Here is a 15,071-nt window from a genome sequence, read left to right as displayed (position 1 = left end):
AATTAATTTTGATTAGGAACTTTTTTGTTGTATATATTTATTCGCATATAAACACATTTATATATTTATACATTTATAATGCATTCAACTGCAAAGGCAATCAGTCAGTCAACAAACCCTGAAAGCAAATTTTGGTAAACCAAAATTTAAAAATAACAAAAACAAAAAAAACATTTTTAGCAAATTAAACTAGAAATAAATTCGAAACACTACAGAAAATCAATAAAAACTTAAAGGCAATGCTAACTCGTATTTTCAGATACTTTAAGGCGTTGCAACTATATAAGCTGATGTATATACTAATATGAGCACATATACGGCATGCCCACTATATATGTGTTATGTGCCTAAATCTATATTTTATGTGCCTAAACTAAAAGGTACTCCAATTTTATATATGTATATGCACATATATAAATGTTTGTCTACATGGTTTACTATAAAATCAAGTGCAACAACAAACAAATGCACTAAATGACCCCAAAAACCTCAATGGACTGGCTAAGCCACACATAGAAAATAAAAGCAAAATTAGACACTAGAAAAAAATTTGCATACCTAACCAAAAAAAATAACAACAATTGCAATAACAGCAGCAGCAGCAGTAGCAGCAAAGTATCTATGCAAAAATCTGCAAGTATTGTATCTGCAAGTGCAACAAAACGTAGACAATAAACACAAATTTTTGGTCAACGCGTCTGTTGCGCTTTTGCTGACCAGCCTAGCCTGCCGCCCTCTTCCACCCAAAAAGGTAAAAATTTTGCTTAAAACTTTGAATAAAAAATTTCAAGTTACGTGCAGCGTAACAACAAAATTGTTTAGATAAAATTGCAGCAACTACAGCTGTAGTTTGCCGCTATTGCTACTGCAACTTCAGCTGCTGCTGCTATTTCTGCTGCTATGCCGGTTGTGTACTTTTTCAGAGTTATATGCAAAATTTCACCTAAATTCTATAAAAGGACAATAATGTATGCAACGTATTGTATGTTACTACATATAAAAGTATAAAAGTGCTACTATACAGCACATAACACAACTATGTTGCACATCAGATACAAGTATCTCTGCATACATGGCAGTAGCGAATGCGTTACAATGAAACAAAAACAAAAGATATTTTTCATAACTGTTAGTTTATCTATTTGCACATAGTAACTTATGTACGTACATACAATATACACGAGTTATGGGTATGTGCATTGTAAATAGTGCTGTCTGCTAGCACATAGTTTCGACCTATAATGAAATTGCTTTGGTGAAATTGCAAATAGTAAAAACCTAAAAACGGCCATTGTCACCATTTGATGGTGATGTTGGTATTGGTATTCGTGGTGGCGGTATGCGCTTTTGTTTTTGTACTCAATAGTAATATTTTTATACAATTCATGCTAGCCAGCAAGTTACCGATTTACACGAGTAACTGAGTATCTGTTAGATGCAATCGCTGTTGCATTTTATGCATTTTAGTAAACCTTAAATGGTCGGCAACGCACATAAATAGCACAAACTACGACTACTACGACTACGACTACGACTACGACTACAATTACTATTACTACTATATAGATGTATCTATGGCTGAAGCTGTAGCTGTAGCTGATGCTGATGCTGATGCTGGAGCTTAAGCTTTATGCAAAAATGGCAACATCATGCCTGCAACATGTGCTGCATGCGAGTTACATGTCTGCCTTTGTGTCTATTACGTCTGAAATTGGTCAACATTGTCACTGTGTAACGTATAGACATACATTTTTACATAAATGTTTTTTGTAAGTACGTGTGAGGTTTTTGTCAGCCCACTAGGCTTTAGCTAATAGCGCATTGTAGTTACTAAATAAAAGAAAATCACTATAACACCAACGAAACTAAACGAAAGTTGTTGTTTGTTGTTTGTCGTCTGTCGTTGTTGTTATTGATATTGCATGGACCCATTAAAATGGCAAAAATCGGTATCGTAAACAAAAACAAAAACAAAAACAAAAAGAAAGAGACAAAAAAAGAGCTATAGAGGAGCGCTCTACCAGTTTCAAGTTCACGCAAAAATTTTTGTCAATACGCATATACAATGAATTTATGGGCAATGTTTGTTATGCTATATGTAGCACAATATTGCTATATAACAGCATATGTTTTGTAAATATATATTTTTCATTCTGTTCTATTCCATTCCATACTATACTATTCTATTCTATTGTATTGTAGTGTATTGTATTGTTTTGTATATACTAAAAATGTCTAAAACGCGTTTAGATGAAAGTGATAGCATAAATTATGACCTCCGTTGCACATATGCACTTGCATGCACGCTTACGAAATACAAAATTTTACTAAAAGATAAATTCGCCGCATTGATTTTTTGTTGTTTTTTTTTTTGTTTTTGCTGTTCTCTAAAAGAAAAAGCCATTTTGTGGCATATGCAAATTTTAACAAAATGTTGCACTCTATTTACATAAAATTAAGTAAAATACTTGCAGAGTTTTCTATTATTGTTTCATTTTTGTAAATGCAAAACTACATTGATAAGCTTTGAGATAAATTTGCCGTCATTACAAATGCAAAAACAAAAAAAAATAAAATAAAATAAACTTAGTTCAAACTAACTTTAATTTGACTTTTAATATTCTAAGAACTTAAAGTTCTTTTTAGGTTTCAGTTAGTTGCGTGTGGCTTTATTTAAATATTGTGAACAAATTACAACAATAAACAATTGTGGTATGTATTATTAACTATAATTACAACAACACAACTAATAAAAATGTTACCTGTAAAATTGTAGGCTCACATAAAACCAAAGAACCACACTAAAAATACACTAAATTGTAACTAAAACTTTAATGCGAGACCGAGGAGTATCTGAGTAAAAATGTAATGTTACTTAAACATGAAAAAGTTTTGTGCCAGAAACCGCAGGCATTTATGTATTAAAATTATTATATATATATATATATACTTAGGTATACATAATAATAATAATAGTACAAATAAACGCAAATAAACACGTGCTCTTACACTATACACGTATACATATATATAAATAAACATTTGAATGAAGTCTACTATGTAATCGTACAAGAAAAATACTTCCGCTTTATACATATAAATACATATATACATATAAATGTATAGATATATATATATATAAATATTTTATATATTATATTTATTTCCCTACAACTATATTTGTTTTGCTTTGGGGGTGTCATAAATTTTGAAGGATTTCTGTTTTGAACTTGTCAAAATCAGTCGTTCACATTGCTTGCCTCTTTTCATGCCAATGCCAATTTCACTGGGAGTACCAATGTCTTCTACGTCTGTGGTTATGGCTCATAAAGTTAACTCAAATTTCTGTTAACTCAAGCTATAATATGTATAAAAATAAATATATATAAATGTAGGCATATATATATATAAGAGCTGTTTGTGTTTTTTTATAATAAAAAGCTTCCTAGAATTTTTTTTGTATTTATTTTATATTAATCAATAATATTTTCTTTTGGCACTAAACGACCCAAAAATATTTTGCCTGCCGTCGTCAATATGAATTGGTTAAGTAATTTCCACAAAAAAAAAAAACAAAAAAAAAATTAGGAAGAATTTTCCTAAAAGATATTGAAAACTTGCGCTGTCATTTACATGCATTCGCCAGCCACTTTTATTACAGGCGAGTATACATTATTGTTGTTGTTGGCGTAATATTGAGCCATATCAGTCCTTGTATTAAGTTGTACGAGTACGAAAGGATAAAAGCCTACTTTGCCTGTCGTCTGCCTTTCTGCCTGCCCGCTCGGGCTGACCGGCTCACAGTAAGGACTTTGGCAGAAAAAAAATTATTTTTTTTTGTTTTGTTCTTCGGTTGAATGACATTTGTACTCAGTGGGTGGTGTCCTTTTTGATTTAAAAAATTTATTCTCTGTACGAAAATATAAGCTTTTATATACAAAACTGTATTAGGCGATTCATGTTATTAATAAGTTCACATTTGTCTTACAAATTGACAGGATCTTAAGAGCCTGCATATATTTAAAGTTGTATAAGTAGTGCAGATATTGGTATAAAAAAGGAACATTTGTAAATTTTATTTAATAAATATAGTCTGGGATAAAATAAGTTTTTTAAACAAAAATTTGAAATAGCTAAGTTTATTAAAGCAATATATTTATAATATATAGCAATAGAATTACAACTATTTTAAGGACTTAGAATCAAAAAAATTTTATAGTTTTTTGAGGAGTACATATATAATGCAAACATCTATGCTGTTCCTTGGCTCATAGCACGTAACTGCAACAGATAGCACCTCTCAGTAATAAATAGGTTTTATAGTATTTTGGAGAGTATAATGGAAGACTTATTTGCATTGCAATGACTTATCAAACACCTCTACTGTTCTGCTGTTCTTAAGGTCATAGCACTTATCATAAAGCGTTAATACATTATTTTGAGAAAATTAATAAAAGACGTGTTTATTTTGTAATCTAATATATCTCTGGGTTATAGCATGTGGCTGTGAGAGATTGACTCACTTACTACCCATAAACATAACATGCTTCACATACCAATTGAAATGAATACTAAACGCTAAATGATAATGAGTATTAATCTAATAGTTCATATCATGTTTAAATTTATGTGGTGATCATGCAGCACACGTATACTAATTAAGCCTTGAATAGAGCTAATGGTTCACTTAAAACTAAAATACAGAAAAAGTACACAGATCTTAAGATTAATTTTGAAAGAATATATCCGATAATAATAAATCTATCTTTTATACATTTCAAAAGTTCAATTACCCATCCAACTATTTTTAATCTAATTTTATAAAGTATTTTTTATTTTATCTTTCACTTTGTATATATCAGCGTAAAAGCTTTCACTCTTCGTAACATCACTCTCCCCTTTTCAACTCTTAAAATCAAAACAAAAAAAAAAAACAAAGAACAATGATTGTTAATGACTCTTTTAGAGACTGCACCGATAATTATTTAAATAAATCAATTAAAAATTTAAATTATTTTATTAAAAAATTAAACAAAAAAGAAAAAACTATATCAATTCAACAAACGAAATTAGCCGTCTTCTCTCGTCTCTACTTTCCTCTTCACGATTCTTAAATAAATATCACTCACTGTCTTACACATTTAAGCATAATTTTTATGCCAATCAAAGATATAAAATCTACAAGTTGTGTTACAAATTTCAAATCAACTTCAATTCTACTGGCATACAACCAAGTTCAGAAATGAAAAAAAAAAAATTGGTTAACAAACAAAACAAAAAAGAAAAAAAATTAAATAAATTTCTAAAAAGCCAGTTGAACACTAACGAACCTTAACAAAATGAAAAAAGAAAAGAAATAAAAATGAATTATTGATTTCATAACAAAATAAAATAAACTATATAAAATGACAGCAAACAGCCATGCCGAGTCATCCATACATGTATGCCCAGTCCATCGAAGAATGTGGATACCGAAAACGTATCAGCATAGGTCAAAGCATAGGGTCATCATCGGTATTCGTTGGCGTAATAGCGTGGCCTTTGCTGGTGTACGCAGACGTAGCAGAGCGCAGTTGCCGACTTACCACAAATTCAGTTTCAGTCAGACTGAATGTCCAGCTTAAGTTGGTTTTTCACTTTTGATATGAACATCTTTCCATCCAATATTATTTATATTTTTGGGTTTGTAGATACTATAATTTTTTTACTCCATCCGACCGTCTGTCTGTCTATCTATCTATTTGTCTGTTTGTTTGTTTGTTGGTGTCTATTATGCTCATTATAATTGTTGTTGGTTAAGGTTAAACAAATTTTCAAAGCTCCACAATCATCAATCAAATATAAAATTGGTGCAATAAAGTTTTTAAGACAGTTTGTTATGGAATAGTAGATAGAATTTTTTTAAAAATATGCGTTTTTTTTTCCAAATTTTATTTAACAGTTAATTTTATTTTTTTAGTTTTTTTATATTGAGAGCCTTTCTGAATTCTCTGTTCATATATACATACACTAAAAGAACGAAAGTTCTTCATATAGTAAATCCGTTTATATATAATATATATTGAAATATAATAGAATTTTAAACGATCTATTATAAAAATTGAAGTAACACACAGCGTAGCTTAAAAAATCTTTTATAATACCATTGAACCTGTCTGAAACCTAGAACCTAGATTAAATCGTAAAAGTTTTCAAGAATATTACTAGAAGTTTCATCTTAGGAGATCCACATTCTGACTTTCATTCGGTAGTCGAAAAGTCTTTTGTTCGGTTAGTGTCTGTTGCAGCATAAAAGATCAACCACGGTCGCAATACTCCGTTCCGTTGGGAGCTGGTACTATGTTTATTCCTATTCCTATTAATCTTCCTTCAGATAGAGCAATTTTGGGACACTGTGAACTTCTTAGCACTTGAAAATTCCTCTGCAAGCAATATCTATGCAATAAATTCTGTGTTCTGACATACATGCATATATACTGGCAAAGTCCATTTCCCAGAGATTGATTAATGATCGGATTTTTAGGTCGTTTTTAAAAGAGTCTGGCTATAGCATCTGTGTGATATAATTATCCTCCTACTTCTCATCCTCCTCCTGCTCCTCATTCGTGTTTCTTCTCGTCCTCCTCCTGACCCTCTTTATAAATACCTTATTCATTTTCACCTTAAAGTAAAATAAATAAGAAAAAATTAAGAAAAAAAGCAAAAGCAAAAAGAGAAGCAAAAAAATTTTAAACCAATTTCAACAAATAACAATCCGTTAACCGCTTTAAGTCGAAAGCACAATTTCCGGTTTCCCTTGCCTACATAAATTCTGTACTTGAAATATCCCACACATGTCCGCTCAACTATGCCAAACCAACCAATTGACAACATCAGTGCTGCTGCTGTTACTGCTGCTGCTGCTGCTGCAGCAATTACAATAAAGCAAAAGACTTACCATGTCTTAGAGTATCGAAATTAGCATAACAACTTTATAGTTTAACTACTTGTATCTGCTGCTATTATCTGTAACTATAAAAATGTATCTAAATGCTATTAAGCATGCAGGAAGAATAAAAAGCAGGAAGGCACTCACTAAATGCCAAATTCAACTACCACATACCGCCTGCAAGTCGGGCTAGCTGGTCGGGCTACCTTGCTATTGCCTACAAGTCCCCAGCGTTGCGCGCTGCTCTTGCTGCTGCAATTTTGTTTAACTATGACAAATACGTTAAGCAACTCTGAAAAACAGTGAAATAAACTTTAAACCCAAAAGAGTTGCAATTCTAAAAATATAGCAAAAAACTAAAAACAATAAAGCCAAAGTACAGCAAGCAATTTCTTCAGACCTTTGAGTCATTGTACTGCAGCTCTGAATCGATGAATCGAGCTCAGCTTGCCAATTTCAAACGCAGCGCGTACTGCCTGCCTGCCTGCCTGTCTTTTCACAGAACCTAAAACTTATTTATTTATAAATAAATATAAGTATGTCCATATAAAATAATATAAATAAATGTAGATATGTGTGTGTGTGTGCATTGTATCTGTAGGACATTTTTTTGGGATGCGGATTTAAACAACAATAGCAGTAAATTTTGTAGCGTCGCATAAAACAGCATTTAGAAGAATTCAAGCACAAAGCTTTTCTGTTGGACTCCACTCCACTCCACTCCACAGCCAAGTCTCTTCCTCGTCTTTGTCGTTGGTGTACTCCTTCCCGTTGTCTTGGCCGTTGTCTGTCTTTATCATTTTCAAGCGTCATTCAATGGCATCTTTTTCTGCCACAATTGCTGCAGTTTTTTGTCTTTGTTTTTGTTTTTCTTATTCAATTTTATTTTATTTATTTATTTTTGTTTTTATATATATTTTATATATATATTTTTTTTTTGCTTAGTGTTCAGTTGTAGAATGTCTTGAAAGTTGTGCAGCGGTTTCAGTTGCAGGTGGTGTCTTCTTGCGCGCTTTTTCGTGGCTTTAATGCTTTTCTTTTGTGCTTTAGCATTGCCAGCATTCAGCACTGCAACATTCTTCTCCGCGCAAAGCAAAGCAAAGCAAAAGAAAAGAAAAGAAAAGCAAATGAATAGAAAAGGAAAACAATACACGAGCAAAGCAAAAGTTAAGAATCGTTGCTGAATTGAACCAAATTAAAGTTGAGTGAGGCTGGCTTTTGTTCCAGGCTTAGACTGGCTGCTTCATTTTATTTTATTTTATTTTATTTATTTATTTTTGGTTTTAGGCTTGAAGGAAGCCAAGGCATTCTTTTGTTCTTATAATTCGAATCTTAAATTATTTTTATTTTATTTTTTATATATTTTTTGTTTTTTTATTCTTTTAATTTTTTTTCATTTTTGTTAAATAATATTTTGTGAATGACTAAAATAATTGTGAAGCCAACAAAGCGTTTTAAAATTACTATAATGAATAATGTTTTTTTTCTCTTAAAATTTTATTTTATTTTTCTTTATTATTTAATTAATATTTTTTTAATTTATTTTATCTAGTTTCATTAAGACATATTTTATTTTTAGATTTCTTAAAATTTTATTTTTTTTTATACATAAATACTTGGGCTTTATTTTCTTTAATTTTGTATAAAATGAATTTCTTAATCTTTAGTTTAATTTATTTATTTATATACTTTCAACTAATTTAATCGTATTTAAATTTCTTGATTTATTTTTATATAACATAAATATTTTATAAATATATATAATATATATATAAATATTTATATGTATATGTATTATATGTATTTTTGTTTTAAATCTTATAAATAAATAAAACAAAAGGTTTTTTTTCATTGGCGCTACAGCTAAAGTAAAGGAACTTATAAGGTCTTATAACTATAACTTTATAACTGTAAGGTCTATAAGAACTATAACTATATAACTATTACAATGATATAAATTAATATTTGTTTTTTTGTTTTTATTTATTTAATTCCGCCTAGTTATATATATCAGAGAATATAAATTAATATGAAATAATATTGGTAATATAGTCGTTACAGAAAATGTAGGTTATCTATACAGTTTATATAGCCGGTCATTAGCTAATTGATAGTCTTGTTCTTAGGCAGACCTGACTCTTATGAATATTGAAGAAATTGTGAAAATCACAATAAACCAAAAATTTTTAAGCAAATATGTCACTCACAGGGGCTTTCAGCATTAAAATTAAATATGTTCTGTGTTTTTAAGAGCCCCAAAATAGTTTTATAAATAAATCCGTTGAGTTCTCTTGTTGAGCATCTTTATAGTACTACAGTTCTTACAATTTCTAGATTATCTGTCATTTATTTGTCTATTAAATTATTGTGGTTTGAGATACCTCATAGTTCATTTCGTATATAGATTTTTGACCACACTCTATTCAATTATCATAGTTTGAGACACCCTATAGTTCATTGCGTGTATGGATTTTCGATGTACAAATTATTTTTTATTTTCTTGTTCTTCATTATTGACACCTGCTCTAAATTTCCTCATGCCGGTCTCACTTATTACCTTGATGTCAACTAGATACAGCCTTCAGACAAAAGCAAAAAAAAAAAAAAACAAATCTCATAGCGCCTTAACACCTGTTAAAAGCTTTATATATTTATTTGCCTAATTCCCAAGCACTTTTGACTCGTTATGTAGTATAAAATGGAATAATAAGCCCAGATTGTATCTACAACAAGGCAAGCCAATATCAGGCAACTAAAATCTCTGCACTTGTTCAATTCAATACAAAATTTTTGTCAACTTGACATTTACACCAACTGTCAATTGCTCAATTCACTTGTTATTGTTGTGAGATGTGAAAAGAGACGAAATACTATATATATATAAATAAATTTTAATATATTTCTTTTGTACATATTTTTGAAGATATTTTTCAAATGATAAGATACAAAATGAATAATAAAAAGCAAAAAAAAAACCTTTTAATTTGACTGACACTGCGTAGTGAGTGAGGTATTGGCACTGGCACCGGCACCGACACCGGCACTGGCTGTGGCACTGCCGGAGCCATTCAGAAACAGCACAAAATATGCGGTGTGAAATATTTACCATAGCTCAGTACCAAACAGGGTAAATTTGATAAAAATCTGACAATTATATATACAAGTACCCGTCGTCGAAGTTGTGCTGCAGATACAAGAAGACTAACTACATCTTCAGTCTGAACCGAACCGAACTGAGTTAAGGCTGAGTTAAGGCTGAGTTGAGGCTTGTATCTGCAGTTGACTTGTTGAATTTTTAAACGTACTCGGTACGCTTTGTGTGAATGCTTAACGTAATTTTTGTCAATTTTTTCAAAATTTGATTTTCGTCTTGTTCAGTATTTAATTCGTCTCCTGCGTCTCAGTCTGCTTTTCTGTGGCTTGGTTGTGGCGTTAAATGTTTTACTTAATTTTTACTTTAACAGATTTTCTGATAAAATTAACAAAATTTTTTTTTTACTTGTATTTATTTTAATTTAACTCAGAGAGTTGACAAGTAATTTTTATATTTGTTACTAATTTAATATGCAAAAAACGTACAATTTTTTTTTTCTTTTTTCTGTTTTTTGGTTAATTTTTTCATGAATTGCCTGGGAGTCTACACTATACTGCATTTGTAGATATTTTTACAAGGTCATACGTGTCCGATATTGATGGAGTTGTTGTCACCAAAGCGGGATTTACAAAATTTTACCCATTTTATTTTTTTCGTAATATTTATATTTTTTTTAATTTTTTAAAAATTTTGTTAACACAGTTTTTAGCGATGGGAACGTGTTTTAAAATATTTTAACGTATTTTTTTTTTTTTTATTATTTTTGTGACGAATGATTCGAATTTGCTGGGAACCAAAAAATGAAAGCATAAAAAATAGATTAAATAGCTTCGGATTAAAGGGAGAGCAAAGTAATATCATCAATTTCATGAAGTGGTTAGTACTCGCCCACACTTTTTAAACTCTTAGATAGTGTGATGGATTGATTTTGTGTTCATAGTATGAAACTAAACTTCCTTGAAAATATAATAACACAAAAAAGAAAGAAAAAGAAAACCTGAAGAAACTCTCGAAACCCTTAGATGAGATTTAATATATTAAATGTACAAAAACTACACTGTAAAAAATTAATTTTGTAATTCAATTTGTTACCATTTTTCTCTCAACTTTGTTACTTCCTGTATTTGTGCAACCTTTCACAATAATTTTTTTTATATATAAGATTATCGCTTTTTTCAATTAAAGTAAACATTTTTGTAATACAAAACACACAACACTTTTTCAACGAAACAAATTAATTATATTTTTATATTAGTAATTATACTTCAATTTTTAATTGAAACGAATTAATTTAGAGTTCATTTTAAATGCTTGAGTAAGCAAATAGCAAAATTATTGCTGCAAAAAAGCATGCATTTTGCTTCTTTTGATCATGCAATTTTGCTTTTTATTTTGAGTTTTTGTATCTGCGAATGCCAGTTTATGACTTAACTCGGCTCAAATACAGAAATACAGACATACAGATATACAGATATACAGAAATGCAAACGTGCAAATATAAAAATTGTTAAGATTATTTCATAATTAAATTTAATTAATAACAATTTGTATGCTAACAATAATGACGCAGCAGCAGCAACAGCAGCAGCAGCAGCAAGCGCAAGCAGCAACATTATAAACAAGTCATAACTGCACAAAGTAGCGTGTAATTGCTGCTTTATTATTATATGTATATATGTGTTTAAGAAAGATAGCAGATAGCAGCAAAAAAGCAGTTAAGATAAAATTTCTTGATATATAGAAAAAAGTTAATAGATGCCGGCCATAATTGCAATTTTTTACACACATTTGAAATTTTTTCAACTGCAGTTTAATTTTTTTTAAAATTAATTTACATTGCTTTTTTTTCCTTCAACATTTATATTTTTAAAATTTTTATTAGTTTATTCAATTTAATTTTTAATTAAATGTGCTCATATACTTTATAAGAAAGAATTTTTATATATATATTAAAAAAAAATTTGTAACAATTGATTAAAATAGGTATACTGAGATTTAAGTCGTTAATTCTGTATTCAGTAACTCTTTCGAATTAAAAAATTTTAATTAATTTTTTTCTTAACAATTTACTAATAGACTAAGCTTTAATCTACACATTTTTTAATTAATATCAAACTAAATTATATTGTTTTTACCGAATACTACTGTAAGTTAATTGTTTAAAAAACTAATTAGAAATGTTAATTCGCAAAAGTTTATTGCCTATGGAATTAGCGAGTTCAGTCTAATATAAAAAAAATTGAAATTGATATAAGAAATTATTTCTTATTCAAATTTTAAATAATTAAATTCTAAGTAATATATATAATATTAAAAATAATAAATCAATAACTTTATTATTAAATATTTTTTTTATTGAATTAAGTAAATATAAATTAAATTCAATTGTTGTGGTTTCATTATTATTAAAAATTTTAAATTTTAAATAATTAAATTCAAAATTAAAGAAAAAAATTTTTAACTGAACAAAAAATTTTAATTGAAACATTAATAAGTTTTAAATCGTCAATAGAATAATATATCCTTCAAACTCTTTTTCAATATAATAAATAATTAAAACATAATTCCTATATAACTGTTTTTATTTTTAATAGTTTTATATATTATATATGTTAAAAAATTTAAAAAAATATTTTTTAAATATTGTTAGAAATTAATGTTTCTAAATCCAGATTTTTTTATATTGTTAAAATTATTATTTTAATTATTCAATATTTATTTTGATATTGTTTTTATATATAATATAAAAAAAAATCAACATTTTCATTATATTTATATTGATATTGTTACTTATCAATTTATTTCATATTATTCATGCTATTGTTTATTACTTATAATGTTTATTTGGTTTAATTTTTATTGATATATTTAGTATTTATTAATTTATTTCAATATTGTTTTCAAATATAAGAAATACATAAATATATATATTTATATTTATATTGATATTGTTACTAACTAATTTATTTAATATTTATTCATGTTGTTGTTTATTACTTATAATAGTAATTTGTTATACATTTAATATTTATTTATTAATTATTTATAGCAAACATTTAAATATACTATTTTTTATATTTTTTAAGAGTTGTTCAAAATAATATTTGTGATATATTTTTATTATATTAGATATATTTTAATATGATTTTTATTAATTTATTAAATAAAATGTATATATTGATTAGATACTTTTATTATATTATATTTTTTTATTTATATTAATAATTCTTATTTTATAAGTACTTAGTTTTATTATACTATATATATTTATTTATGAATTATTTTTATTTTATTACTATTTATTTTTATTATATTATGTTTATTTACTTATTAATATTTCTATTTCCATTTATTTTTGTTATATATATTTATTTATAAATTATTTTTATTATAATACTATTTACTTTAATTATATTAAATTTATTTATTTGTTATTTATTTTTATTGTATTATATATATTTATTTATTAATATATAATAATCAATATTTTGTTTGTTTTTTTTTTGTTATTTTCAGTATGACGATGGCCTGCACGGCTATGGTATGGATTCGGGTGCTGCCGCAGCTGCCATGTATGATCCACACGTTGGTCACCGGCCGCCTGGATTACAAGGCCTACCATCACATCACTCACCACACATGACACATGCGGCTGCAGCAGCGGCAGCAACAGTTGGCATGCATGGCTATCACACTGGTGCTGGTGGCCATGGTACACCTAGTCATGTATCACCGGTTGCTAATCATTTAATGGGTGCAATACCCGAAGTGCATAAACGTGATAAGGATGCGATTTATGAGTAAGTAAAAATAAGTTTTTTAAATTTTATTCTAAAAAAAAACAATATTAAAACACAAATATAAACACTGTCTAAAAAAAAAACAAAATAAAAGCAAAATTAAAAAAAAAAACGCAAGCCAGCAAAAAACAAAAATAATTTTACGCACGCGCGCTTCGTTTGCCTTTGCTTCGTCCAATTGATTTTGTAGGCGTGCTTAAGGGTTAATCATGAAATTAGTGGTTCCCTTAAATGCTCATTTCTGTTGAGCCTGTATTTAAGTATGCCAAATTTATTAGGGGATTTTCTCATGAGCAAAAAAAAGAAAAAGAAAACAGAAAAAAAAATAATTTTTATTCAGCTTAAATTTTTTTCTGCACCCGCAAAGAAAGGTGCTAATAGATGTTTTGCTGCATATGAGCTGAATTTTAATGAAGTAAATATTTTAGCTGATTGAAGCTCAATTTAAGCCTGGTTTATGCTAAGCCACTTTACTATATAATAAAATCCAATATAATTTTTTTTTTAGATTGCATAAAACTGCTTAAAATAACAACAAAATTCAATTAAATTTTTTTCTGCATTTCGTTAATAATCCTGTTGACCATGGCCTCAACTTGTTAGTTGTGGGTCTGTGCGGTTTGTGCTTTTTTATCGTCGAGACTAGTAAAGCTTGCACATTTTAGCCACAACCAGTGACCAGTGACCATATGCAGTGCTACAGAACTACACGGGCCGGGCGCGCATGCGTGTGACAGTCTTGTTTGCGTGTGTGACACACAAATACATTACAGACTAAACCAAAAAAAAATATATATATTTTTTTTAAATAAAATATAAAATATAAAAAACTACAGACTTATTGCAACGGTGACATGCGTGCTATACAGCACCCAGCAGCGGTCAGCAATGGCCTGAAAGCCTGAAAGCCACTTACTACTTGCAAATCAACTGGATTTTGCCATATTTGGTAACTGTTTTGTATGCATTTGCAGAGTTGAAAGTACAACTGTTTTCATATGTAGCACATGCAACTGGCCGACTGACTGCAACTGGCCGACTGAGTTTGGCAACATACATACGTACGCTTGCAGCATTTGCTGCACATGTGCGGCTTGCATTCGCTGCTCCTTGCAAATGCTTAAAACCTACAATTTGCTTGCCGCGTTGCTCTTCCTTCTCATTATAGATTTTTTATTTGTTTAGCATTCTTTTTCACCTTTCAGTGCAATTTACTTAATAAGCAAATATTTGTTTTTTACCAATGGAA

At 28.7% G+C, this 15,071-nt stretch overlaps 1 protein-coding gene across 1 annotated transcript in view; it reads left to right on the top strand.

Moving 5' to 3' along the window:
• LOC119677628 (homeobox protein homothorax) overlaps positions 1-15,071 on the top strand; it is a 91,257-nt gene that overhangs the window by 15,756 nt on the left and 60,430 nt on the right. The window contains exon 2 of the mRNA XM_038089059.1: positions 13,539-13,822. Within this exon, the coding sequence (XP_037944987.1) occupies positions 13,539-13,822 (284 nt within the window). The remainder of the gene's footprint in view (positions 1-13,538; positions 13,823-15,071) is intronic.

The sequence above is a fragment of the Teleopsis dalmanni genome, chromosome 2, assembly GCF_002237135.1.
Source record: "Teleopsis dalmanni isolate 2A chromosome 2, ASM223713v2, whole genome shotgun sequence".
Classification (NCBI taxonomy): domain Eukaryota; kingdom Metazoa; phylum Arthropoda; class Insecta; order Diptera; family Diopsidae; genus Teleopsis; species Teleopsis dalmanni.
Note: the sequence above shows the minus strand (reverse complement) of the source record. Positions and strands in the feature narration are given on the sequence as shown.